This window comes from Aotus nancymaae, unplaced genomic scaffold, assembly GCF_030222135.1.
Source record: "Aotus nancymaae isolate 86718 unplaced genomic scaffold, 86718_ANA_hifiasm-v0.15.2.pri h1tg000090l, whole genome shotgun sequence".
In the NCBI taxonomy this organism is placed as follows: domain Eukaryota; kingdom Metazoa; phylum Chordata; class Mammalia; order Primates; family Aotidae; genus Aotus; species Aotus nancymaae.
This window is the reverse complement of record NW_026988505.1, coordinates 3,495,389-3,522,551: the sequence shown is the minus strand read 5'-3', so window position 1 is coordinate 3,522,551 and position 27,163 is coordinate 3,495,389. Positions and strand designations below refer to the sequence as shown.

Genomic DNA, 27,163 nt, shown 5'->3' with positions numbered 1-27,163 from the left:
ACTTAGTGCTAGAAATCTGGCACACAGATTAGGAGGCATGCCTTTTTCTGCAGCAGTATTACAAATCACTCTGGTTGACTACCATTCAGATAAATCACACATTCCTAACACAGCGCTCATGTCCCTAAAAGCAAGACCTGATGATGAGAGGCATTCCTGGCAATCTAGTAACATGCCTGGTATCCTTAACAATTTTATTGTGAAACAAAATGTGTTTCTCATAGATGAGTAAAGCGAATCATATTCATTACCAAAGATTACCCCCGTGCACACTAATAGAGTGAAAATATATCTGGTTATCTGGAAAATTATGGCCCGATGAAAATGTCTGTTGGAAATGATTTCTGAAATAAAGTTTCTGAGCTTGAAACTACATGAGCATCATTTGCAATTGATAAGATTAGGGGACGGGTTACAACTTCTGTTCCCTGGTGTCCTGGGTACTAAGTCAGGCATACAGACTGATGAAGGTCCTCACTCCATTCTCCTTTCCCTCCATCCCACCCTCCTTGCCCCCATATCCCACCTCAAGCTATGGATCGAGGGAAACACTCTGCAGAAAGCCAGGATGCAGTTCACTGAAATTCTTCAAATGACCTTCCTAAGAGGAAGCATGTCTCACTCATTGACTCAGTAACAAATGAACTCCTTCAGCAGTGGGATGGAGGAAAATTAGTATATTAAAGCGTGTTTTCTGACTGAGTAGAGCACACAATTTAGACTGACAATTAGTTTTTATTGCCAGCTGCTATCACCTTGTGACAGAAACTTGAATAATTTCTCATAATTTTGCAGTTTCCTTCCAGGCAGTGGGTATAATGATTCTGAAGCTACTGTGTTTTATTGACATTGATGAATTATTTAATTGTTTGTGCTTTTTTCCATATAATACATGTCATTTTGATAATGGGCAAAGTTTTCTTTTAACTAGTATCTAGTAAAAGTCTATAAATAAGACATTTCAGCAACGGAATAGGTTCCTTAAAGAGGACTTGGTGACACCTCGCACGGCCCCTGCTTTCCTATGGCTTTTCATCCTTTACTTCTATGGATTTCTATATTTTATGGGTTGATCTACTAATATTTTGAAAGACAGTGAATTTCCATTTTTACCCAGTCGTCAATAAATGTTGCTACCTTTATGACAGCACTTGGTGTGACAAATATTTACTGGTGATCTGAAACACCACAGGACTGTAATTTCCCCTGGGGAAGGAACAGACACTGATCATCCTTATGACAGCTTCTGGATGCTCCTCAACAAGGGACTGTTGAATGCTGAGTGAAGATGTGAAATATCGAAACCTAATTGAAGAAAAACATGAGCATCCTCTTCCCACATGATATGCCATCCCATAACTACATCCCTGCGTTATTCAATTCACCAACACTCACTGAGCATCTGTTGTGTTCCTGGGACTCTTATAAATTCTTAATAGAGATCCAAGAACAAAGCAGAAAATATACCTGCCCTCAGAAGAATGATGCAGCTGACTCTGTGGACTTGCGGGGAAGAGTGGGAGGAGGGCAAGGGATGAAAGACAACAAATACGGTGCCATGTACACTGCTGGGGTGACGGGTGCACCAAACTCTCACAAATCACCACTAAAGAACTTACTCATGTAACGAAATACCACGTGTAACCCAGTAACTTATGGAAAAATATTTAAAAAATAATTTAAAAAAAAGAAAATATACCTCCCCTTATGGAGTTTAGTTTACATTCCACAAGGGACATGGGAGACATGAAATGAACAGGGTTACTTTATGTGTTTATGATAAACATACAAGTAAACACACACATATGTGTATGATATATGTGATATGATAAGTTAAAAAAACCCAAAACAGAGCAAGTATCAGGAAAAGATAGAAGCTGTGGATGCTCAAGTCAACGGCCATACCATCCTGAATGTGCCTGATCTCGGAACCTAAGCAGGGTTGGGCCTGGTTAGCACTTGGATGGGAGAACTTGTGGATGCTCAAGATACATGCTGTTTAGGTAGGTTGATCAGCCATAACAGCCAGAGAAAGTTAATTTTAAGAAATGATGTGAGTAAAGGAGGATATGGCTTCTTTGGGACATCGTTTCAGGCTGAGGAGAGAGGAGACCAAAGTCCCTGGAGTGGTGTGTGTCCAATGCCCTCAAGAAACAGCCCAGAAACCTACCATTTGACCCAGCAATCCCATTACTGGGTATATATCCAAAGGATTATAAATCATTCCATTATAAAGACACATGCGCATCTACGTTTATTGGTGCACTGTTCACAATAGCAAAGACTTGGAACCAACGCAAATACTCATCAATTATAGACTGGGTAAAGAAAATGTGGCATCTATACACCATAGAATACTATGTGGCCATAAAAAAGGATTAGTTCATGTCCTTTACAGGGACATGGATGGAACTGGAAACCATCATTCTTAGCAAACTAACACAGGAACAGAAAACCAAACACTGCATGTTCTCACTCATCAGTGGGTGCTGAATAATGAGAATACACGTACACAGGTAGAGGAACATCACATACCAGGGCCTGTCAGGGGGTCGGGGGCTAGGAGAGGGATAGCAGGAGGTGGGGGTATTGGGGAGAGATAGCATTAGGAGAATTACCTAATGCAGATGATGGGGTGATGGATGCAGGGTGATGGATGCAGCAAACAACCATGGCACATGTATACCTATGTAACAAGCCTGTACGTTCTGCATATGTATTTTAGAACTGAAAGTATAATAAAGAAAAGAAAAGAAACAGCCCAGAAATCAAGAGGACCAGGATGCCAGGGTGGGAGGAAAGGGGGTTTTTGGGTTGTCATAAGGAATTTGGATTCATTCTGCCTGTGACAAGAAATGTTTGAGAGTCTGGAATGGAAAAAAGATGTGGTTCTACTGATGTTTCACCCAGATCTCTCTGGCTGCAGGGTAGGGCTCTGTCAGGGCAGGGAGAGACTGAGGTTGACGCCACGAGACAGGTGAGGGGTGATGATGCTTTGGAGGTGACAAGAAAGGCTTGGGATACATTTGAGGGCGGCCAGGGCTCACCAATGGGCCGGAGAGAGGGGTGGCGTGAAGGTCTAGGGACTGAATGGTGGAAGTCACAGGCTTCTTCTGTGACAAGTAAGAATAAGACAGGCACCTGTTAGATACCATTGTGACTCCCGAGTAAGTCTTGGAGAGAAAGTTCTGGGCTTCCAAAGAGAAATACATCTGAGTCCATGTAATCTGCCTCAGCACATTCTGGAAGTGGATCATCTAGGGAAAACCTTCTGAAGATGAACATTAGTGAGATGGTTTTCTCCTTTTTTAAATTTCTCATTGTAGCCCTACCCATGAGAAGGCACGGCCTCTCTTTTCCTCTCTCTCAGCTTCCACAGATCCTAGAGAGGAGACTGCTGCTGACATCTCTCCCTGGGCTCTACTGAACTCTATTGTTGGCGGTTATGATGCTAAACTCAGAGGTTGACATGAGGGCAAGAGACAACCTGATTTCTTTTCCAGCATATTGGAGTTTAACAATCAAGAGAAGATTACCCACTAGTATATTTTATTTGTTCATAAATTATTCAAAACTTAAGGCAACTAAAACTACAAATACTGCAATTATAAGTGGATACATTTACAAATGAAAAATTATTTTCTAAAGTACGTTTTGGAAAACGGTTTAACCAGTCAGGCCATTTAAAAAGACAATCCAACCATTCTCCAGTTAGGATTACATTTTTCAGTGTACACAGTAGTTGAGAAATCACTTTATGTAGTGTTCTAAAAACAGAGCTACAAGTTTTAAAATCTGCCCTTCCAAATTATGTCTGAGCCACAAGAAAAGGCAGAGGGGAAAGGAACCACTGTATGTCATTATGAAGGACAAGATTTGATCAATTGCTTTTCATTAACTGGACTGTCTCTTTGGAAACTTGGGATGAATATCATACTGTTTTCCTTCAGGTCTTTTTTTTTTTCAAGGTAAGAAAACATTGATTGCCCAATAGAAACAAAGGGCAAGGAAATGAATGGTTTATGGTTGAATATAGGAGAATTCCAGGGGAATTTATTTTATAAATTTTTGTTGTTATTTTTCCCAGGGGCATAAAGGCAATGCACTATATTGCTCAATTTTTCTACATTTTAAAAAAATCAGCTTTTTATTAAATAATGGTTCTGGGTTAACTGTCCCATCCCGCATGGCTACAAACTGTTGTAACTATAAATGCTCCTCTGCTCGCAGAATGTGCCATCAGCTCATTTGAGTGAGCTACAACAAATCAATATTGAATTGGTAAAGTCATTTGTCTTTAACATTACATGGGGAAAAAATCTCTAGTTCAAAAATAACAACCGATGTTTTGCTTATCTTTCTTCCTACAGATGTACATATTTTGGAGTTCAAAGGGTACCCACAGATTATCTACCTTAATAATTCTCACATCGAGGGCTGCTAAAACTGGTTTCTGCCAAGCAGAATGCTCAGAAGAAGACAAGAAGGAATGACATCTACTGTTACCATTATTAAAAAATACAGAGTGTGGGCTGGGCGTGGTGGCTCACATCTGTTATCCCAGCACTTTGGGAGGCCAAGGCAGGCAGATCACCTGAGGTCAGGAGTTCGAGACCAGCCTAGCCAACATGGTGAAAGCTTGTCTCTACTATAAATACAAAAAAATTATCCAGGCATGATGGTGCACACCTATACCCCCAGCTACTTGGGTGGCGGATGCAGAAGAATCACTCGAACCTAGGAGGTGGAGGTTGCAGTGAGCTGAGATCTGCCACTGCACTTTAACCCGGGTAACACAGCAAAATGCCATCTCAAAAAACAAAAACAAAAAAACTTAACTCTCTTAAGTCTTATAATTAGAGCAGTCCTCCATCACTGCGGCAGAAAAAAAGGAAAAATCACTTAGGTAGACAGTGAAGGCTGGTCCTTGGAGAAGCAGCTGGCCTGAAAAATCACAGCTACAGGCAAAAATAGAGCAGCCTGGGGAAACTCAGGCTGCACCTGCACAGATGAGCAGGCAGGTTCTAGCACAGAAGGCTTTTGTTCTTTATGTGATTAGCAAGCTCCCACGAAAAAGCTTCCTCCCTCTTTCAGGCATATACATGGTGGGCTCCTTGGGAATTCACACAGGGAGGAGGTGGGCTTCCCTAAACAAACCCACGGTTATACAAACAAGAGAAGCAGTGCTTTGCATTTGCCTAGGGACATACCCACGACTACATAAATAAGGGCTGGTTATTCAGACTGCTTTACAGATTAAAGTTATTCAAACAGCTACAGAGATGAGGATTTCTCATAAAAGCTTTTGAATTAAACTGTAAAAGCAGCAACTCATTCAGGAGCCCCTCTCTGCTGAGGAAAGCTTGATTCTCTTGCTTATTAAAGTTTGACTCCAACCTTACCTTTTGTGGCCATGCTCCTTAATTCTCTTGGTTGTGAGACAACAAGCTTGTATAACAACTTAGACAACTGAAGCAGTGACCCTGACCTGTTTCATCATCAAATTGCAGGTTTCCTGAGGGTGTCAGAGAAATTCTCCTATTCTCTGCCAGTGTCTCTCTCTCTTCCTGCACTTCCTGAACGCATAGTTGATGCCCTGACAGTGAGCAGGGGTGAGGGCAATAGTGAACAGGACTTTGGTGAATCTGATACGGTCAGAGTGCATGGATTTCTTGCTTTGCCCAGTGTTTCTTTTATTTTTATTTTTTAACATCTGGATCTTTGGGTGGAACTTGCCCTCTTTGGTTCACCAAAACCTTGAACATTTTCTATCACCATGACAGGGTCCTATCAGGGAACAGATGTTGTTTGGAGAAGAACCCAGTAAGGCAGGGCTACTTTCAAAGGCTCTGCTTAGAAACGAGTGAATCTGGGGACCCTACCAGGGACAGGGCAGTGGGGTGGGAAGGAATCATCACTGAACTGTGACCGCTTTCTAGGCTGGAGGCAACAAGGGGCAAAACTTGGTGCTGAAATCCAGAGGGAGAGGAATGCATGAGGTCTCCCTTTGCAAAGAGCTGTGACCTTTGGTTTTTGTGCCTTGGAGCAGAGCCAGCTTGAGGGGACCGCAGGAGGCAGCTCAGCCTCCCATGCATGCCCCGGTGCTTCCCGTGGGCAGAATACAGGACCTTCTAGCACGGTCCACCCCTGTCTGGCTTTAGTGAAGGCAGCACTGGATGAAAACTTCCTAACAGGACAGCCTCCACTCTATGGTGAACAGATAATTCCCTGACTGCTGCTGTTACTTTACTCCAAGAGGAGTCTCATGAGGAAGAAAGATCCTAAACAAACAAAAACATCCAGCTTACAGAATAAAAAAAATACTAAGATAGAAGTAAACAGAGGGGCTGTGGACCAAGAGATAACAGAACCTGAGCTAACATTTTCCATAAACAATTTTGCCATATCCACAACAAAACCCTTAGTTGGGGAAACGATTACATCACTTCTGCAAGACAGGCTTGTGTGCTTGGACCTAATCTCTAGAATATCAAGAGCTGTGGTCCCCCAGAGGAACCTAGATTTTGGGGTGAAGCAGAAGTGGAGAGACTCAAGTTAGTGGAATGGCTTGAAAAGGAATGAGGCCTCCACTGAAGACCCCAGCACTTCCCTCCCTGTAGACAGAAGACGAAATCCTCATGTCAGCAACAGGCATCTGTGCAGTCAGTATCACCGTGGGTATCAAGAACGTAAGGCACCTTCACATGCAGTGTTTTGCAGATGGCAAGGGATTCACGAGGAGCTGACAGAGAAAACGGGTCTGGGGCGGAACGGCTCAGGCACGCAGGATGGGCTGGAACGTGGCCCGGCCTGGGCACACCTCCCCTGCCCTCCACCCTGCTTGCTTCACTTCCCTCCATTTTCATAGGGAAGGCTCCTAAGATGTACAGAACACCCATTGCATGCCACACCCTGGAACGGGCCGTTTACACATTTCCTGGTTGTGGAAAGGATTACTATTTTATTAATAATTTTGTAAGCGATGACATTTGAACCAGAATAAGGCACACACGTGCACAGCTACGGAATCCTTGCCATTGTCACTTCAAACCCTATGTCCTCTCCTCGGTGAACCAATTTCATTTTCTCCGTCATACCTTTCTCCGAAATAACACATTACCACTGATTACCTTCCTCGCCTTAGAAGGCTCACAGTTTCCATTCCTCATGAGTCATTATGTGTATGTCAATTTGTGTTCAGATGAGGATAGAAGAGATATTCTCCTTATTAAAAAAAAAAGCTCTGCTTAAATGTTACAATAGCAGAAAAATCTGATGCCCAATTGATCGGATATCAGACATGATATTGATTTAAATAAGAGTTTAGCCAGATATGTGGTTCTACATTGAACTTTAGATCATTTCTTCAAGGTTTTATCATAAAAATCATTTTCAAAATATTGTAATATTGTATCTTCCTCTACAGAACATTCTACACTGAAAGTTAACAATATCAAAATATTAAAATTGTATTCAAATAAAAACCCAAAGCCTTTATTCCTTTGGCTGTTTCTGTTTTTTCTCCCTTGAGTTTTCCCATCCTTTTTCAGTCTAATTTCATTAAAGGGTGACTGGCTGTGTCTATTCAATAGAAAGTGCCATACAAACATTTATAGGGATTGATTTTGTTTCTTGGAAGGGGGAGAGATGTAAGGACCAGAGTGTTAGTCAGAATGTGGTGGCTCCTGCCTGCCTCTGAGGCCCAGGGGACAGGTTTATCTCTCTGTCCTCCCAACCTGCACAGGACTGAGCACAGACTATGAATTATTGTCACACAAGCCATTGTCAGAAAACTCTAAAGTGTTGAAGATGTAAGTCAATCTACAGCATCATTTTCAAAAGTTTTTGATTATTTGTTTTTATTTAATTTTTAGCAGAATATTTGTTGCATATAAAACCTCAGGCAGAAGCCTGCTCTAGCATGCAGATGTAAATAGAGTTGGTTGACCCGAGGGAATTCAGACGTCCATCCCAGCCCTTCCGCTAGCTCCTAGGCAATGGAGAAACGACATGCACAGAGGCAAAACACCAGGGACAGGCACACCCACACAGCAAGCCTGGAAACATCACACGAAAAGACTGCTAGGGAAGCAACCCAATGAAGAAAACACAACCCAATGAGTGGAAAGTTCTAGAAGGAGCCTGAGCAGAAAATGATCCCTACTGGAGGTCGACCCACTTGGTATCTCAGTAGAGGACAGTCATCTCCTGTTTGTAAGAAAAGCAAACCCACAGTGAAGCTGGTATCCAGTAACTGTTATGACATGAGCAAGGCCGTGGAGGGAGAAAAAACAGGGAGACCTGACTGCACCTGCAGAGAAAGAAGAGGCCGCACGGCGAGTCTCCAAGTAGCCTACAGGCTGTCGGCTTTCAGCTAAGTGACACAGGGCCCTTCTGGTAGAGAAGCACCATGACAGTCTAGGCATGCCAGGAGTTCCTGTGGCTGACAGATGATGAGGGGCATCGAGGAAAAGGCACCAGAATGGCAGGTGTGGCAGACACCTTCATTCCTCTCACAGCTATTGATCGGGTGTCTACCATGCCCTGGGCACATGCAATAGTCATCAGCAAGACACACATGTCTGAGATCTCGTTTCCTCTTTGGAAGGATATAGACCTTTCCCTAAAGCTATTTTGCTCTCCAGGCAGTGAATGATCAATCACATTTTCATAGACAAAAGACTAGAACAGACTTCTCCTTTCCAGAGATCAGTCTCGTGTGTGTGGAGTGTGTTAGGATGGAGAGAGACTGGTATGAAAATGCCAGACCATGTCACATTTACTTAAGAGACACATCTGGAGGGTCCAGTCTCATCCAGTGATCAGGGCAGATGTGAACCACCAGAACCTTCCTCCTTAGCAATGTGGAGTCAGGGTATGTTCTTTCTCCCAGAAAATACTTTCAGATGTAGAAAAAAAGGAAGACACAAAGTGGGGAAGGCAGTGGGTGAGATCGCCTTTCCTTCACTGTCCTACTCACTCTCCTGCTCCCCCTTATGCTGTCTGTCAGTCCTCGTATAGAAAGGAAAGGGACTCACAGACTGAGTTTTTATGGCTTCCATCCTTGCTCGGCAGCATCTTGACTCCTCTCGACTTCAACTCAATCGCCTTTTTCACTGGAAGAAACAAAATAAGGCCATTAGTAGGTAAGACTTGGAGACCATAAAACAATCTTTTATCCTCACAGCATTCCACGTCGTAACGGCTATCGACCCCTGAAAATGGAAAATGTTCTAAGAGGTGAATGACAGCAAGCGAGTGACGTCAAAGAGCTTGTAAACAATTAGTGCGAGGCTATCAAGCAGCACGGTCACATCTTACAAAAACAGTGTCAGAAGCTAAAAATAACACATGCTGCTGTTGACTTATTCATCAATCCTATTCATGGTGGGAGTGGCAGACTCCACAAATCATCGTCATTTCCCCAAAGTGTTCAGACAGATCACTCTCTCGATGCATGTGTCCTGACTACAGAGTTGTCTAAATTTGCTATACTCATGAAAAAGTTTAGATAAAAATGCCAGTTGCTCATTCATGGATTCACATGTTCACTCAGTCATTTAAAGTTTGCAGAGCTTATAGCTTGAAGTGAACACCAAGAACGACGCACTCCGACAGTTCCAGCTGAGCGGGGATGGGGGTAGCTCTTCTGAGAGAGTCTGCCCCAGCATCCGTCCACCACGCATTTATGGAAAGAGCTTGTATTAACTACAAACACCTAGTAGATGGTCATTTGAGGTGGGCTGCTGAGGTACACACTCAAACTGCATGCTCAGGAGGCTGTTTTCAGTGTTCCTCATCACACTACACACTCCACTCCCTGTCCTGTTTCAGGGTCGAGGAGTTTCATTCCCATGCACAAATAACATACACAGTGCCCCAGTCATTTTCCATAACCCAGCCTCAAATGCCATGTACAAAAGCCTGAATATGTTGCTGTGCAGCCCCCACAAAGTTTAGCGAATCTGTAAGGATGGGGAGCAGGTAGAGGAAAGGCATGCTCTAAGTGCTGTCCACAAAATGCTATGCTCTGCCAGTCCCTCCAGACACTTTCCAGGCAGTGCAAAAGGCACATAGGATCCTGGTTTCTAGCATCATAATTCTAAGAGTTAAAGATGTTCCTTGAGTTACTAGGTCCTGCATTAAGCATTTTAGGAAGTTTCTTTTTTTTTTTTCTGTCATTTATGAAAAACCATGGGGGATGCATCTTGTAGTTATAAAATGTTATGATCTTCTAAGCAACCCCACACTTGGCTTTACTAAGAGGCCAATGGAAACATTTCTGGAGTCCCCATATGAGACTGGACCTACAGCAGCTGCCAGAAGGCAGATCTGTTGCAAATCTTTGCTTAAGATGCAGTGACCCCATGACCTGGGTAAGTTAGTTCCCTCTGAGACTGACTGTCTGTGCAAATAGGTGTTAGGGTTAGATTTATGTGTGAACCTGAGTGCACTGCGAGGTGCTCAGGCATTGAACCACACAAGATTCCGGGTGTGTCTGTGAGGATGTTGCGGATGATATTAACATTTGAATCAGCAGACAGAATTGCAGACAGCTCTCCCCAGTGTGGTGGGCCTGGTCCAATCAGTTGAAGGCCCAAATAGAACAAAAGGCTGGCTTTCCCTGGAGGAGGAAAGACTCTTTCCTGTCTGATGGGCTTTAAATTGAAACAGCATTTTTTTTTTTTTTTTTTTTTTTTTTTTGCTGACTCACCCCTTGGCAAGTCTTTGGTCTTGTCAGCCTCCATAATCATGTCAATCCTTATAGTAAAAGTATGTGTGTGTGTGTGTGTGTGTGTGTGTTTACACATGCATGTAAGGAGATTTATACAGACATGAAATACATACAGGGGACCCCTGAAGTATGCAAGGATTGGGGCACCAACCACTCTCCCACCACACACAGCCGAAAACCTGCATTATCTTTTTGCTTCCCCAAAAACCTAACTGAAAATAGCCTACTGTTGACCTTACTGATAACATAAACATTGCTTACCACATAGATTCATATTTACATATGCTTTACACATTCATGACACACCTTTTTCAGATTTTTTCCCCATATTTTTAGGCTATTTAGATATTTTCCTATAGCAGCCCAAAAAGACTAAGACAAGCACTTTTCCTGGGTATTTTACAAGGGTAAGAAGGAGAAGCGAGAGACTGGAAGGAATATATAAACTTTGAGGAGCTCTTCCCAACAGCGTGGCTTAGGAATGAGGAAATAAGTCCAGTGTGGTTACATGGCTCAAACAGATTGTTGTCATCAGAGCCATGACTGGACCACAGGGATCTTGGTGTTGACTGTGCTCACAAATGGAAGACAAGGAGATGGTCCATCTAGATCCCCATCCAAGGAAGGGCTGGCCAGAGGGTCACTGTCCATCCTCAGCCCCTTTCAGAGAAAGGCCAGAGAGAGACAGTCACCACTCCCAGGCTGACAACATCCAGCCCAGGGCCAACCCCATCCAAAAGGCACCGAGTCACAAATACCCTGCACTAAGGCACTCTCAGAGAGTCACTTGCAGTGGTGCAGCCACAGCACCTGACATCTTCCTCCCCTTCTCTCTGCCTCTTCATTCGTGTTTTTTCTCATCCTCATCTCCGAGTTGTGGTGACCGATACTGTAAGGCCGGCTGCCTCGCCGGGAGCTAAATGGACACACTTATCTCTCCCCATGCCGGATAATGAAGTCATCATTCCAGACACCTACTCCTATCAGGCCTCTCTATGCAGGCTCCACACACCCACTCCTGCATTCCTCACTCGACCCCTTCAAAATTTAAAAAGCCCGCCAAAGATTTGTCCAACAGCAGCTTAACATTGACCTCCCAGCCAGTCAACCCACCAGTAGCCCCGCCTGGCTACCAATGACAGCTCGCCCCATCGGCACCTTAACTTCCCCTGACCAATAAAACTGTCTGCTCTTTGTTTCCCTAATAATCAATCAAACCCCCTGACCAATAAAACTGTTTGCTCTTTGTTTCCCTAATGACCAATCAATTACCTCCACTCCCTATAAAACCCCACGCCCTAAGAAGCCCAGTGTGACTTCTCTGGCCCCTTCCCGGACCACAGAACCTCACCTGGGAGCTGAATAAATTGGATTCTCATTTTCTCACACTGGCCTCAGTTTCCTCATTTTGACTTGGCAATATACCTTACAGATACCACAGGAAAGGGAACATGAGATGGGGAACCCACTTTGCTACTGCACTTCTGTTGGCTGCACACTCAGCTGCCTTCTGCAAGATTCTCCCCAGGACGATGTTTTCATCCAAAATGGCAAATGCGTCATCCCTACTTTCTTGTGCTGAAATAACTTTATCTTGAAGTTACTTGAGAGAGAGGAGATGAATGCACAATAAATAACGAACAAGAAAATCAATTGGAAAAAATAAAGAGCATAAAACTCCAAGCATATGTCACCCACTCTAAACAGGTAAGACACACAGAACTCCATTCACTCAGAATAGAAACAGAAATTCCAGTAATCTCTGGGGGACGATCACGGTACAGGAATACACGGGACCTATCCAAGAGCTGGATAAGCTAATAAATTTCATACTCTTGCAAATGAGTGCTTGATGCTCTGTAAAGCTAAATTTCCACCAGGGAATATATGTATTTATTTATTTATTATTTTTCAATAAGATGGTGTTACAGTGCTGTAGAAGATTTGCTCCCTGAGCTGTAATTCTCTTATTGGACAGCTCTGCTAATCTTGGAGACGTTGTATAAAAAGGGAAGGTGACTTGTGCATCCTGGGTCCACCAGGTGTTTAGACACTTCTCCCCACATTTCCTTTGGGTCCTCCTGTTTTCTTCCTTCCACACCCTTCCTCTTCCTCCTTCCAACTTGCCTCAGAGCTGAGCAGAGAGAGATTTTCATTTACAAAGTAATAGAAGAGAGAGAGAGAGAAATGGGGGCCGGGGGGGTGGAGAGAGAGAGAGAGAGGAGAAAACCAGATCTGTGGAGGTAAGTCACCTACAGCAAATCCCTGCAATAGCCTGTACTTTCCCCTGAATTAATCTATTTAGTCATTCATTCTCACATCTTGGAATGAATGATAAAAATCTCTTGTGATTGATAAAAAAGATAATTTTTGTGTCTAATATCAGACCTACTAAATCACAACTTTTAGAGCTGAGCTTGGTCCTTTTAGCTTTATTTTGTCAGTACAGTTATCTAGTTTTTGTATGAGTTTTTTTTTTTTTTTTTATTTTGTGGAAGATAACTTCAATACACACTAAAGTTAGTCTCACATTCCCTGGTCTCTCTTGGCTAAGATGATTCCTCAGTAATTCAGATTCAACAATTTCAAACAGATTGTGGTCTCCAGGGGCCAGGGCTGGGGGAATTGGGGAGATGCTGGTCAAAAGATTGACAATTTCGGTTTGACAGAAGGAATAAGTTCAAGAGATCCCTAGTAACTCATAGTGAGTATAGTTAATAAAAATGTACTGTGCGCTTCAAAGTTACTAAGAGTTGATGTTAAATTTTCTCATCGCAAAGAAAGAACAAAGAAGTATATGAGATTAAAAAAAAATTACCCAAAACCAACAAAAACGTGAAATAGATAGGATCAATCTCTCTTCTCATAATAGCATTTAGGAAGGTAAATTCTGGGGGAAATATTTTTAGTTTAAGGGCTGAAAAGATCGAAAAACACAACAATAAACATACCTAAGGGATACATTAATTTTGTTTGCTGTTTTATTTAATTTAGTTTTTTCTTTTTTTCTTCTACAGCAGCTGCCTTCATTATAATCTCTCAAGGGTTAGGTTAAAACACATTTTTTGTAGGTTGTTTGAAAATTTGAGGAAACTGTTACTATGCTGGAATGACAATGGATTCTTTTATTTTTTTTTTAAGACAAGTCTCACTCTTGTCGCCCAGGCTAGAATGCAGTGATGCAATCTCGGCTAACTACAACCTCCACCTCCTGGGTTCAAGCTATTCTCCTGCCTCAGATTCCCGAGTAGGTGGGATCACAGGTGCCCACCACCATGCCCTGCTAATTTGTGTACTTTTAGTAGAGATGGTGTCATGCCATGTTGGCCAGGCTGGTCTCGAACTCCTGACTTCAGGTGATCTACCCACTTCAGCCTCCAAAAGTGCTGGGATTATGGGTGTGAGCCACTGTGCCTGGCCAACAATGGGTTATTATTTTTTAAAAGTGACAATAATATAAGAAGTGAACATAATTATTTCTACTTGTTGCCACTACTTTCTCTGCCCTCTCTAGCCAGAGCGTTCTGCCCTCTTCCTCTGCTGGTAAATCTCAGCCTGCTCCCTGATCCCTGCCTGTCATCCCACGTACTGGTCCCCCACAGCCAGATGCCCACATTCCTCAGGATCCACTGAGCTTCCAAGACCTCTCTAAGGAAGCCAAGTCCTATCTTCTGCTCTGAATACACCTGTACTCTCCTGCATTAGATAATACGATTCAGTGTCTAAAAGGCGGCACTGTTCACAATATCAAGGACCTGGAACTAACTCAAATGCCCATCAACGATAGACTGGATAAAGAAAATGTGGCACATATATACCATGGAATACTACACAGCCATAAAAAAGGATGAGTTCATGTCCTTTGCAGGGACATGGATGAAACTGGAAACCATCATTCTCAGCAAACTGACACAAGAACAGAAAACCAAACACCTCATGTTCTCACTCATAAGTGGCTGTTGAACAATGAGAACACATGGACACAGGGAGGGAAATATCACACACCAGGGTCTGTTGGGGGAGGGGGAATAGGGAAGGGGTAGCAGGGGGTGGGGAGATTGGGGAGGGATAACATTAGGAGAAATGCCTAATGTAGGTGACGGGGGGATGGAGGCAGCAAACCACCATGGCATGTGTATACCTATGTAACAATCCTGCAGGATCTGCACATGTACTCCAGAACCTAAAGTATAAAAAACCCCCAAAATATTGAATTACCATGTGGTTCAGCAATTCCTCTTCCAGATATATACATACAAGAATTTAAAAGCAAGAACCTCAACAGTCATTAAAAAAAAAAAAAAGAAGAAGTTTTACCTATAAAGGTGAGCTCAGATAACCCCAAACAAATAAATAAAATGCAAAACTCTTTCAAACAAACGTAACTTACTGAATATAAGGAGAGATGCTACTTCAAATCCTCACAAATCGCAGAGGAAATTGTTTTGTGTATATAGACCAACTATAGGCAAATTTGAAGAATTCAGGGTTTGAAAGAAATGGATGAAAATATATATCTTGTGTCTTGGACTTTTCATTAACTCACAGCTTTATTGTAATTTTATCAATGCCTCTTCTAGGCAAAAAGTTTTATTTAAGTAGAGCACTAAAATAATATTTACTGCTATTGGTGATAATAACAGTGAAATCCTTATAAATCCTTAGAATTGCAAGTGCTCACTATGCAAATGAACAGATAGGTAGAGATGGATAGACAGACAGACACATACACATGTACATATATTTTGATATATATAAATGTATAAAATATAAGTCTATAATGTTTATACTTATTTATAAAGTTAATAACATATTACATACTGTATACACACACAATAAGCTCCATAGATAACATTATAATCTATTGAGCTTCAATACTGTCAGAAATACTATTGTTCTCTAATTTGTCTTACAATTACTTAATCAATAAATTTCTGTTAAATTTGAGAAGTAAGCAATCACATTCCCTAAGTCAATAATCTTTTATATTTACCTTTTCTTTTTATAGTATTACAGAAAATGGAATTTCCAGTTTCACTATATGTATTAACTCACATGTGGGCAAACAGTATATTTAGAATTTTTTGGTCAGGTGTGGTGGCTCATGCGGTGGCTCATGCCTGTAATTCCAGCACTTTTGGAGGCTGAGGCAGGGGATCACCTGAAGTCAAGAGTTCAAGAGCAACCTGACCAACATGGCAAAACCCTGACTCTACCAAAAAAAAAAAGAATAGCCATCCAGGCACTGTGGCATGTGCCTGTAGTCCCAGCTACTTGGGAGGCTGAGGAACAAGAATTGCTTGAACCCAGGAGGCAGAGGTTGCAGTGAGCCAAATACGCCACTGCACTCCAGCCTGGGTGAGACAGAGTGAAACTCTATTTAAAAAAAAAAAAAATTAATGGCTCATTGGTTGTTTGGAATATTTTTTGTCTACTTTATTACTGCAAAATAAAAATTAACTTTTCTTGAATTATCTCAGAGCTTTATAAATTTTTATTTTTAAGTGAAACATGTTCTGAATACAATACACCCGGATAAATTTCAATTCTTTACATTGTTTCACTTACTCTAGAACTCTGTTTTTTCTTGGATCATTTACACTATAATAAATTATTTTCAAATATTAGAATTTAGAATTGCTTTCAAAATGTTTAATTTATTTATTAATAGATACAATTACATAATGCCCTTTCCCTCCAAATTTTAACATTTCTTCATTAGATTTTATTGTGTTTTACACTGAGGAAGAGTCATCAAAATTCACATCACTTTATATTTTAAACACACATTTAATTTTTTTTTGCAAATTACTCATCAAAATACCTTTGTAGTTAAACAGTCTAAGACTCATTAAATTTCTAAGTAGGCACTGATCCAATTTCCTGTTCTCAGCTAATTATTGTTAACGAGTGATTTACACTGACACACTGTAAACATCAGTAGAAGCTATGTCCCTACTGTGGCTGTTTTCCTGCAGGGAGGGAACCGTCTTCCAGTCTAAAACCTGAGCCTCCGTGTCTGCCCTAAAGCTCATCACCTTAAAAACGTGGTTCCGTCATTTTCTTCCTGTTCTGCATGATCTTTTTCTTTTCTGCATGATTAACCCAATTATTTTAAAAATGAGTTACAAAGAAGTTAAATAATTCAACAGAGGTCACACAGGTTGACGTGGTAGAAGCATTGTTTGCTCTGGTGAAGTCTGATACCAGAACCTGCTGGTTTTACCATAAGTCAACAGTCTGCTTCAGAAATTATACCCCTTACTTTAACCACATCTTACACTTAAAATTTTTCTTTTCATCAATAATTATTACATTTTAAAATAGAATACTTAATCATTAGTGAAAATACCTTCCTATTATGCTAAATTTTTTAAATTCAGCTTTTGATTAATCAATTCTTTAAACATTTATTTTAGAACAATTTTAATGAACTTGTATGTTAGTTGTTTAAATACAATTAAACGTCTATTAATATTAGCCCCATTATAAGAAAAGATATACACTGAGTCACACAGTATTAATTTTGTTTTTCTTTTCAATGAAATGCTTTTATTTATCATTTATCATTATAGCGAAATATTCATGAAGATACTGTCGTAGGATTTTCTCCTTAGCTCAGCTGAACACAGGGTTCCTGTCACACACCCATGAAAGATTAGGCTCACAGGTTATTGCAGAATATTTGGAAAAATTTTTAAATGATGAAGAAGAAAAAAGCAACTGTATAACCCATCACCACAGACAACCACTGTTAGGATGTTTAGGTATTTATTATGAATGCTATGTGCATTGTATATATAAGTTGATAGGCGAAAACAGTCACATAATACTTACAGAATAAAAAGAAAGTTGTTAATATATGATTATTCTGCCTTTATTACCTCTTTGAACATTCTTTCCTAAGATATTTTTAATAGGTTATTCATAATGTACTTAATTCCTTTATTATTAGGAATTAGTTTTTCTCACTTATTGCAATTGCACCTTACACCAATCACCCAGCAAATTCTGGTCAGTTTCCAAGAATAATTTGCTAGAATTAGGATTCTTTAGTCAAGGCTGTTAATCTGCTAAGCTAAACTGATTTCTAGAACTATAGTACCAGTTTATTTCATCTGGCATATACAAGAATATCTTAACTAAAGCATCTTTTCCCACATTGAGTTTTAGTACCTGCAAATACTTAGTAATTTGGTAGTTGAAAAATGCTATGTTTTCTTTGCCTTTAAAATAATGCTCTATTGGATCATCCTTTGAGATAAATCTATTATTGCCTGAGGGTCTGTGCATTATTCTATGACAAGCTAGTTGCAAGTACAACAACTCTCTGTTTTTTAAAAGTCTGGAAATAATTGTTGTCTTCACAAGGTTATTTTGACTGCATCTCCCATTACCAGCTTACAAAGATTCAGGCATTCTTGCATTTTTTTATTAGATTTTTGATGTCCTTGAATAGGGACCTCTGAGAAAAACTGACAACCAAGTTTTAGGAACTAGATTATCAAATTTTATTTCTACCCTTAAATCAGTCAGTGTCCTTTCCTGATCAGGGAAACCATCCTCTTAAAGCCCAGTGTTGTAATTCATCTTTTGCACTAGAAAAGACACAGGCACTTACTGTACTTCACAAGGTGAACCATTTTTATTGTTGACACTCCTGATTGGTTACCAGAATCTTTTAGTTTAATATCGCTTAATAGCACCACTAAAAGATAAATTTCTCCTATATGAAGTTATATTATTACACGTGTCAAGGTAGTGTGGAGGATTAGCGTGAGAATGCCCACAAAACCTTGACGACCGGACTCTTAGTAATATAAAGGGTAATTAGCTTAAGATGCTTTATTGGAAGAAAGGCAATTAGCTATTCATCTCACGTTTCCTTACCAAATGAGGAACCCCATTTAAATCATGTATTTCCCTGTGATTTAAGTTTTCAGACATAAGCATATTCAGGATTTAACTTGGAATGAGCTGGGATTTAAAGATCATTTTACTCAGTCTTGTAGTGATTTATTGGTTTACACCATCAGAGTCATTTTAAGCCTTCCTCCCCGACCACAATGAGAGGGAGAATGGAAGGAGCCAGAAGGTAAGAGAGGGCCAAGAGGAGGAAGAAAAAGGGGCGGGATGATTAGCTCAACAACAGCGTTCTTCCTGAACTCTACGAGTAAGATGGAGAAAATGTTCCTGAGGTGGCAAATAGAGGTGTCTCGGACAACTCACAAATTCCGCAAAAGATTTCGTGTCTTTTTCTCTTAACTCATTCTTCTTTTCTTTACTTCATTGCATTAAAAGCTTTGGCACTGTAATTCCCCAAATTTTCCTATTGGGATTATTAAAAGCCATTTCACCTAGCAAGGTGAACAACACTTTTACAAAAATCCCAGGTTCAGCAAAAAAGCCACTGCCCTAGACGTCCAGACAGCTGAGCTCTAATCTCACCTCCGAGATGTTCTGAAATCCTGAACCAACAGCCTTGGATCTTTTCATCTGTTAAAGGGAGGGCTTGAATTATTTTAATGACCCTAAGAGTCTAGTTTTTCATTCTTTTTCCAGGCAGATAATGCAGAATCTCCAGAAAAGTGGGTGGTATTTAATTCAGAGTTTTCCATTTTCCCTGGACCATTCATTACAATGCAGACTCTGAGAAAATTAACTTCAATGACTCCTTCTGAAATGTAAGGGAAATAATACATCTCGTACAAGAGAGTTTCGATGAATGGAGAAGATGCTCTATCCACAGAGGAAAGTGTGCTGCTGGGCAGGGCGGTCAGATGAGTTGGGGCAACTCCAGGGGTATCATTCACGTAGAACACACTGCGGCCCCTGTATCAGGCACTCACTATGTACAAATACGCACTGACTGCTTTTCCATTTCTCAGGTGTGGAAGGTATTTCCAGCTCTGTTATGTGTCTAGCTTTTGGATCTTTAATAGGAAAAGTCTCACACACAGTGGGGATTTTGCAGTTAGTTGTAAGAAAGACTTAATCATTGTTCTAGAACTCATTAGAGATGTCACCTTTGCAGGTTAAAAATGCCTTTAAATCCCAGATTCCTCATGTGCTTAATAAAGATGATCATCATCAGCCCCTCAGAGAGGTTGTGAAGTCACATGAGATAGCAAATAGAAGCAGCTAATGCAATGCCTAGCCAACACAGTTCCACAAGGTGCATGGAAAATACTTTTCAGAAAATGAAGACCTTTCCAAGTCTTGGTTACATTCAACATGGAATGTTAGTGCACCTCTTTATTCAGCTTTTCCCCGTAAACTTTACCATACACAGGAAGCAGGGAATGAACCTGTCAACTACCCAAGTAAGATGTCCAAGGAATTGGAACCATGCCATGTCATCTTCACTTCCAATGGAGAAAGTGGCACATCTTACCATTTAATCAATCAATAAAGCTTGTAAAAGATAAAAGAAGGGGGAGAGAGAGGAGAAGCTACTGGAACACGACTTCAGCACCTCCTGGCACAGCTGCTGCCTGTTCTATCTATGGGAATGACAGAAGCTGTCCAAGCACAACGACCTCCTGTAAACGATTTCCTTTAAGTTCTTCAGTAGAATACATGTGTCCTTTCAGATCTGTGAACAAGACTCTCAACAACAACAACCATTTCCTTTCAGCTAGCATCGACCTTTTGTTCCTCTAACACTGGGGGCTAACCCTCTCAAACAGGGGTGACTTTCACAGTAGGAGAAACCTCATAGTATTGGTGGTGAAGTCTTTATTCTTTCACACACAAACACAGGCACGTGTGTGCGCACACACACACACCAGCACATTTCTCCTCCATGACACACGGGAAGCCTGAATGATACCTAGCGGCAGGTGTGTAAACTAATCCCTGGAAGATTTATTTCGTGGAGCAAAGTTGTAGAGCCTTCAGACGCTGACACAATTCAAAACAGCTTCAGGCAATGTGAACATCTAACAGTTGTGACTTGAATAACGGGAGGATCAGGCTGTCCTGAAACACCAGTTTTTTTTTCTCTAGCGTCTGCCTGATTTTAAAATAAATGCAATTTTATTTGTGAAACTTCTAAATCCAATCAGTATTTTTTTTTTCTTTTAGAAGCAGCAGTGCCTCTCAAGGATCTGAGATGAGTGACCACACACCTGTGGTGTGTAAGTGGATTTTTAGTAGGGAGGGCAGATGAAAACTGATTCAACAATCTCTGGCCCAGCCTTTTAGGATCAATCCTATGAGATGATTCCTCCGGAATACACCACAAAACACCAAACAGTTAACTGGTGCATATGGGACTGAGTCCATTCGTTTAACATTGGTCACTAACAAGGTAACTTACAGTATTCTAGCGCATGGCGCAAAGGCAAACATATCCTTCCTTATAATTTTTAAATATTTAAATTCTAATGGTATTTCAGGTTCACACTTGTTTTCTCCTGTCTCCCTCTTAATTATTCTTATTTTGCAAATACCATTATTTTGCTGTTTTCTTCCTCATTCTTTTGGAAAAGCTTCGTTAATTTCATTAAATGACATGTTAAATCAAAGTTAATGGGGTGACAAACAGAATTGTAAATTCTTTACATGGGGATAATAAAATTTCGCTCAGAATGAGCAACTGTCATCATAAGCCGTGTTTTGAGAAATTAATTACAGGGAGTTTTCTGAGAGGTGCTGGATAAAGCAAACAGCAGAGAATGAAGAGCCCTGTTTACTAGCTGACTGTCCACCGTGGGAAGTACTGATGTGTCTACATGCCACGGGTGAAGCCAACACCGTCCTCCTCCCTCGCCTCCTGCTGTCCCCTAGCCCCTACAAGCCAGCACACAAAGGGTAGAGTTGGCCTAGGTTGTACAAGCAGAGATATGTCAGAAGCGTAGGGAAAGGGCCAAGTACAGTGACTCACACCTGTAATCCCAGCACTCCAGAGGCCAAGGCAGGTGGATCACTTGAGGTCAGAAGTTTGAAACCAGCCTGGCCAACATGGTACAACCTCCTCTCTACTAAAAATACAAAAATTAGCCGGGTACTGTGGCTCACGCCTGTAATACCAACACTTTGGGAGGCTGACGCGGGCAGATCACTTGAGGTCAGGAGTTTGAGACCAGCCTGGCCAGCATGGTGAAACCCCATTTCTACTAAGAATACAAAAAAATTAGCCAGGCGAGGTGGCAGGCACCAGTATTCCCAGCTACTCAGCAGGCTGAGGCAGAAGCATTTGAACCCAGGAGGAGGAAGTTGCAGTGAGCCAAGATCGCACTGTCGCACTCCAGCCTAGGGGACAAGAGTGAGACTTTGTTTCAAAACGAAAAGAAAAGGAAAGAAAACAAAACAAAAATTAGCTGTGCGTGGTAGTGCACGCCTGTAATCCTAGCTACTCAGGAGGCTGAGGCAGGAGAATTGCTTGAACCTGGGAGGCAGAGGTTGCAGTGAGCCAAGATAGGGTCATTGTACTCCAGCCTGGGCAGCAGAGCAGCACTCTGGCAAAAATTGAGAAAATGGTACCTTCAATTTTGGGAACCAAACATTTGAAGCATAAATAAGTAGATGTAATAGCCTTGAGCTTTCATAAAATGTAAGATGAAATTGAGGGTGACTTTAGGAATTTGAAACCACAGCAACACATTGATTAAACTTCTAATCTTGATTAAGTATTAAATAGTACTTTCCCCAACCTCAGACAGATCTAAAACCATTCTCTCCTGAAGAGCAGCATTCTTTTACATTTGAGCGTTTCTCTGATCTATAGCCCTTCTTACCTCTTGTCTGTATCTCCAAAATATTGCCATTAATAACTCACCTTAAGACCCTAGTGGGAAAAGTCCTCATTAGTAAAACTGTTCAGTCCAGGCATGAAATGTGTATGTTACAGCGCAGCCTTTGGTAAATTGCCCTAGGAAAACTTTTTCTGGAGTCTAGCTTACAAGAGAAAACTCTTGTATTTAGGTTTTCTAGCGTTAGCATTAATGCTAATCATTAGCAGAATGCTCTTTTGCTGTGTAACAAGGGACACAGCTGGAATAAATACATGTGAAATTCCCTGATTTCGGCGATGAACCAGCTGCTTTTTCACGGAACACCATGTTTACTTGAGAGTCTAACAAACTATATTGTGTGTGTCAGTTTTTATTGCCACATAAATTACTACCAACTTAAGAGCTTAAAGCAGCATTTTACCATTTCCCAATTCTGCAGGAGAAGCTCAGCTGAGCCCTCTGGCTGGGGTCTCACACTCACAGAATTAGAGGAGCTGCCTTCTTCTCTTAGAGTCCTAGGGAAGAATCCTTTTTGACGTTCAATCAGGTTATTGGTGAAGTCCAACCCCATGGTCCTAGGACTGAGGTTCCCATCTTCTTGCTGGCTAATGAAGTGGCCACTCGGGGCACTCGGGGAAGCTTGCGGCCATGCACCCTTACCTGCTACGTGACCCTCCATCAAAATGCAACAGGGCCTCTCCCAGTTCCAATCGCTCTCACACTCAAAACCTCTTCTCAGGAAAAGCCCCTTTTAAGGGCTCATTGGATTAAGTCAGGGCCGCTGAGAACCATCTCCCTTTCTTACAGTCAATTGAGCCATAAGCTAATCATTGGAGGGAGAAGACATGATATTCACTCAAGGGGGGTGCATTATCCGAGAGCACAAATCACTGAAAACCACCTCAGGAGCCTGCTTATCTTATCCTCTTCAGATAGTCAGAAATTCGTAGCTGGGTATTCAGTCATATTTACTTGAAAACGAACAGTCGAGCTATTGTTACCTAAAAATTATTAGATAGTACTTTTGCAAATTATGAAATTTGGGTTTTCAAGAAAATATTAGAATTTTAGACAAGTAGTATCTGTCTCTGTAACTTCCCAATACTTAAAGAGTTTTTTTTGGTAAGAGAAGGGTGATATCAACACATATGATGTTTTTTAGTTATTGCACAGTATCTAACTTATTTTTAGATACTGACTCTAACATTCAAAACAGCTGCGTAAAGTGAACCAATAATTTCAAAATGACCCACACATGATGCTACCAAATTAAAAATTTAATTCAAAATGTAAAATAGACCAATACATTTTACTATAATAAAGTGCAAAAAGTTTACTTATATGGATCCAGATTCCACTTTGCAGCTAACTTTTAAGAAATAGCCATTTGTTAAGTTTAATGTGTGAAAGCAAAATATCCACTATTATCTAAGAGGGATATTAACATATGTCTCTTTTTTTCAACTATCTACCTGGAGGGATATTAACATACGTCTCTTTTTTTCAACTATCTACCTGTGTAAACTAAGATTTTGTTCATTGACTTCAACCAGAATAACAGAGCACAGCACGTTAAATATGAAAGCAAGTATGCGAAACTGGCCTCTCTCACCATGACAGACGTTACAAGGTTTTGCAAAAATATAAAACAATGCTACCTCTTACACTATTTTTATTTTGCTTTCTGTTTGGTCAAATATAGTTATTTTCATAAAATATATAATTTATGTTAATTTGTAAAGGGGTATTGTCATTTTAAAAGAAGTGATAAACCTTTCAGCTTTTCTCTTAGTATAATTCTGAACATATTAAGTGTGGTATCTATATAATCTTTAAGAAATGAAGAAGTTTGGGATTTTCAACAGTTTGAAAAAGAGTCCTAAGACTGAATGGTCTGAGCACCCCTCCCCCTGGGCTGGGAGAGGAATGAGGGAGGGGGAATGAGAATTGGCCTCTGGGTCACTCCCTGTATGCAGGAAGGACATTTACCCTAGGCTCAATCATGAGAATTCAGGTGGTTTATGAAATTAAATAGGAAAAGAAATGCATTTTTATTTTCACTGCCTTCTAAGTGAAAATTCGTATTTTCTTCTGTTATGAGTGTAAGCCAAAAACCATAATAGTATTAGCACTACATTGCCAGCAGCAGAAATTGCAGATATTGTCTTATCACATTAACAGTGATGGCAGATATCAGAAGATTTAATTTAAAAATTCAGACGATTGTCGCTATCAGACCGTCCATGGTAAAGAAGCATACACACCACTATGTATAAATTCTCTGTAAAATATGTTGATGACTATTTCAGTGCAACTAGTTTTGATTGGTATCCTGATATTTTGTGCAGTTACAAATGTTACTCTGGGAAGAGGCCCATTAACCTCTCGAGACTAGTAGAGGAGTGAGGCAGGAGGTGAAGGGCCCTCGGGATAAAAGTTAGGAAGGTGAGTTTTCAGCAAAGGAGGCGCAGCTAGATAGAGAAGGGACTAAGGAGGGAGTTGTGTCCTGAAGGCAAGGAGGTCCTTTCAAGGAAATGCAAGTGAGAAGAGATTAGTGTTGCTGGGAAGGCCCTCAAGGTGTGGGTTGAGACATGACCAATGAGTTTGGCAGGGCCAGGGCCATGTGACCTGGACAGGTGCTATTTTGGTCACAGGGTGGGAACAAAGATATCCCTGAATGTACCGGGAGACAATGAGAAAGAGCCTGGATGATTGGGATAGACATCACCTGAAATGTTTTTCTCTTATAAGGAAGCATACATTTGGGACAGTAGCTGAAGGAGAATTGTGGGGCCAAGGGAGTCATGTTGGTGCTGGTTTTGTCGGCAATATGAAAGTGTGTGTATATGTGTGATAGCTTCCCCTCCCCTCGACTGAGGGGAGAGGGAAGGCTGAGGGCTTAGGAGAGAGAAGATTTCAGGGAAGGAGTGATGTCCAAGAGATAGAATGGAGTGACCAGCGCAGGACCCAGCCTCAGATGGGGCAGAGGCAGTCACCACCGCAATGAGAGAGCAGGCACCGCTGTGTTGTTAGTGAGGGCAGAGTGGGAGGACTTGGGAACACTTAAACCAATGTGGTGGTGGGCACCTGTGACCCCAGCTACTCAGCAGGCTGAGGCAGGAGAATCATTTGAACCTGGGAGGCAGAGGTCGAAGTGAGCCCAGATCATGCCATTGCACTCTAGCCAGAATGAGACTCTGTCTCAAAAAAAAAAAAAAAAAAGAGTGTGATCAGACACCTTTGTTGATTAGGCCAATAATGGTTAGGGTAATTTATTTGTAGCAATAGAACTAATACGCCAGCATCTTCCAGGCTGTAATATAGGTCTCTGTGTTCAGAAAGGATGGAATGAGATTGGTGACAAGGACACAGTCAGCAGGTATTGAATGTATAGAGCCAGATGGGATGCTTTAAACTAGAGATGACTGGCCAACTTTGAACACCTTATTTTCTTGCATAATTTGGGTCCAGTGTTTCTGAATCTTCATGTTTTCACGAGAAGTAGGAAACCTTGATATTCATGTGAAGTTCCCTGTGTTAGGAGTATAGGCAAATCAGTCCTTTCTTATGTTACATCATACGGGTGACAATAGTCTGTGGTTCTGGGTCATGAGGTATGAGGTGTATATTTACCTTCAGGTTCTTGAATACCAGAGGGAACTTGCCCATCTGTTTCTCTTTCCTGAGCCTTATTCCTTAGTGTGCCCTCTGATGTAAATCAGTTGTGCAAATACCTAATGTTTTAATAAGTTTGAGTCACTGTCAAGCAATGTCTCCCTGCCAAAAGACACATTTCCTGTCCTGTTAAAAATCCTTAGAAAATCTCTGTTTAGCAGCATATACAGTTAATCTAACAATTGATGACTAAATTCTAAAATATTACATTTATGAGTGCACACACCATCAGTAAACACTGTGAACATAAACCCTCAACATTTGCACTTATTTTCTCTTAGTTACTAATGGTAGCTATCCTTTTTTCTCTATATATAAAGATAATGGCATTTAATGTCATCCAACTTATTATTAACCCATAATACCCATTTATTATTTATGACGTTAAGCATGGTTAAAAAGTGTTTTGTTTTAAAACCATACTTAGAGCGATGTGAATGTTTAATTTTAAATTGTGTTTATTTTCATAGTTGCTTTTGACAATTATCACAAGTGGAAAGCTAACCTCTGGAAAGTAAGTCTATATAAATATACCTGTGGGGCAGTCAGCTCATCTGCAGACCCTCCCGCCTGCATGGCAGGACTGCAGTTCCCGAAGATACACCGACAGGGGGTGCCAGAGAGCTGGCAGCCCTGCCCGTGTACCACGTGAATACCTCAGTTCTGATGGGCTTTTTCTGTCTGACATCTTCACATGAGGGTGATGTCAATGTGTACATTAGAAATTAATAAAGAGTAAGAAACTAGAGCTCTCATGCACTGTTGGTGTGAATGTAAAATGAGGCAGCTGCTGTGAAAAACAGTACGAAAGTTGCTCAAAAAAAATAATAAAATGGGTCAAGAGATCAAGACCATCCTGGCCAACACAGTGAAACCCCATCTCTACTAAAAATACAAAAAAAGTAGCTGGGCGTGGTGGCACGCGCCTGTGGTCCCAGCTACGCGGGAGGCTGAGGCAGAAGAATCGCTTGAACCCAGGAGGCGGAGGTTGCAGTGAGCTGAGATTGCACCACTG

At 41.1% G+C, this 27,163-nt stretch overlaps 1 protein-coding gene across 1 annotated transcript in view; it reads right to left on the bottom strand.

Moving 5' to 3' along the window:
• The window catches only part of CSMD1 (CUB and Sushi multiple domains 1), a 2,129,340-nt gene that overhangs the window by 793,301 nt on the left and 1,308,876 nt on the right, over nt 1–27,163 (bottom strand). The window contains exon 7 of the mRNA XM_064369795.1: nt 9,039–9,116. Within this exon, the coding sequence (XP_064225865.1) occupies nt 9,039–9,116 (78 nt within the window). The remainder of the gene's footprint in view (nt 1–9,038; nt 9,117–27,163) is intronic.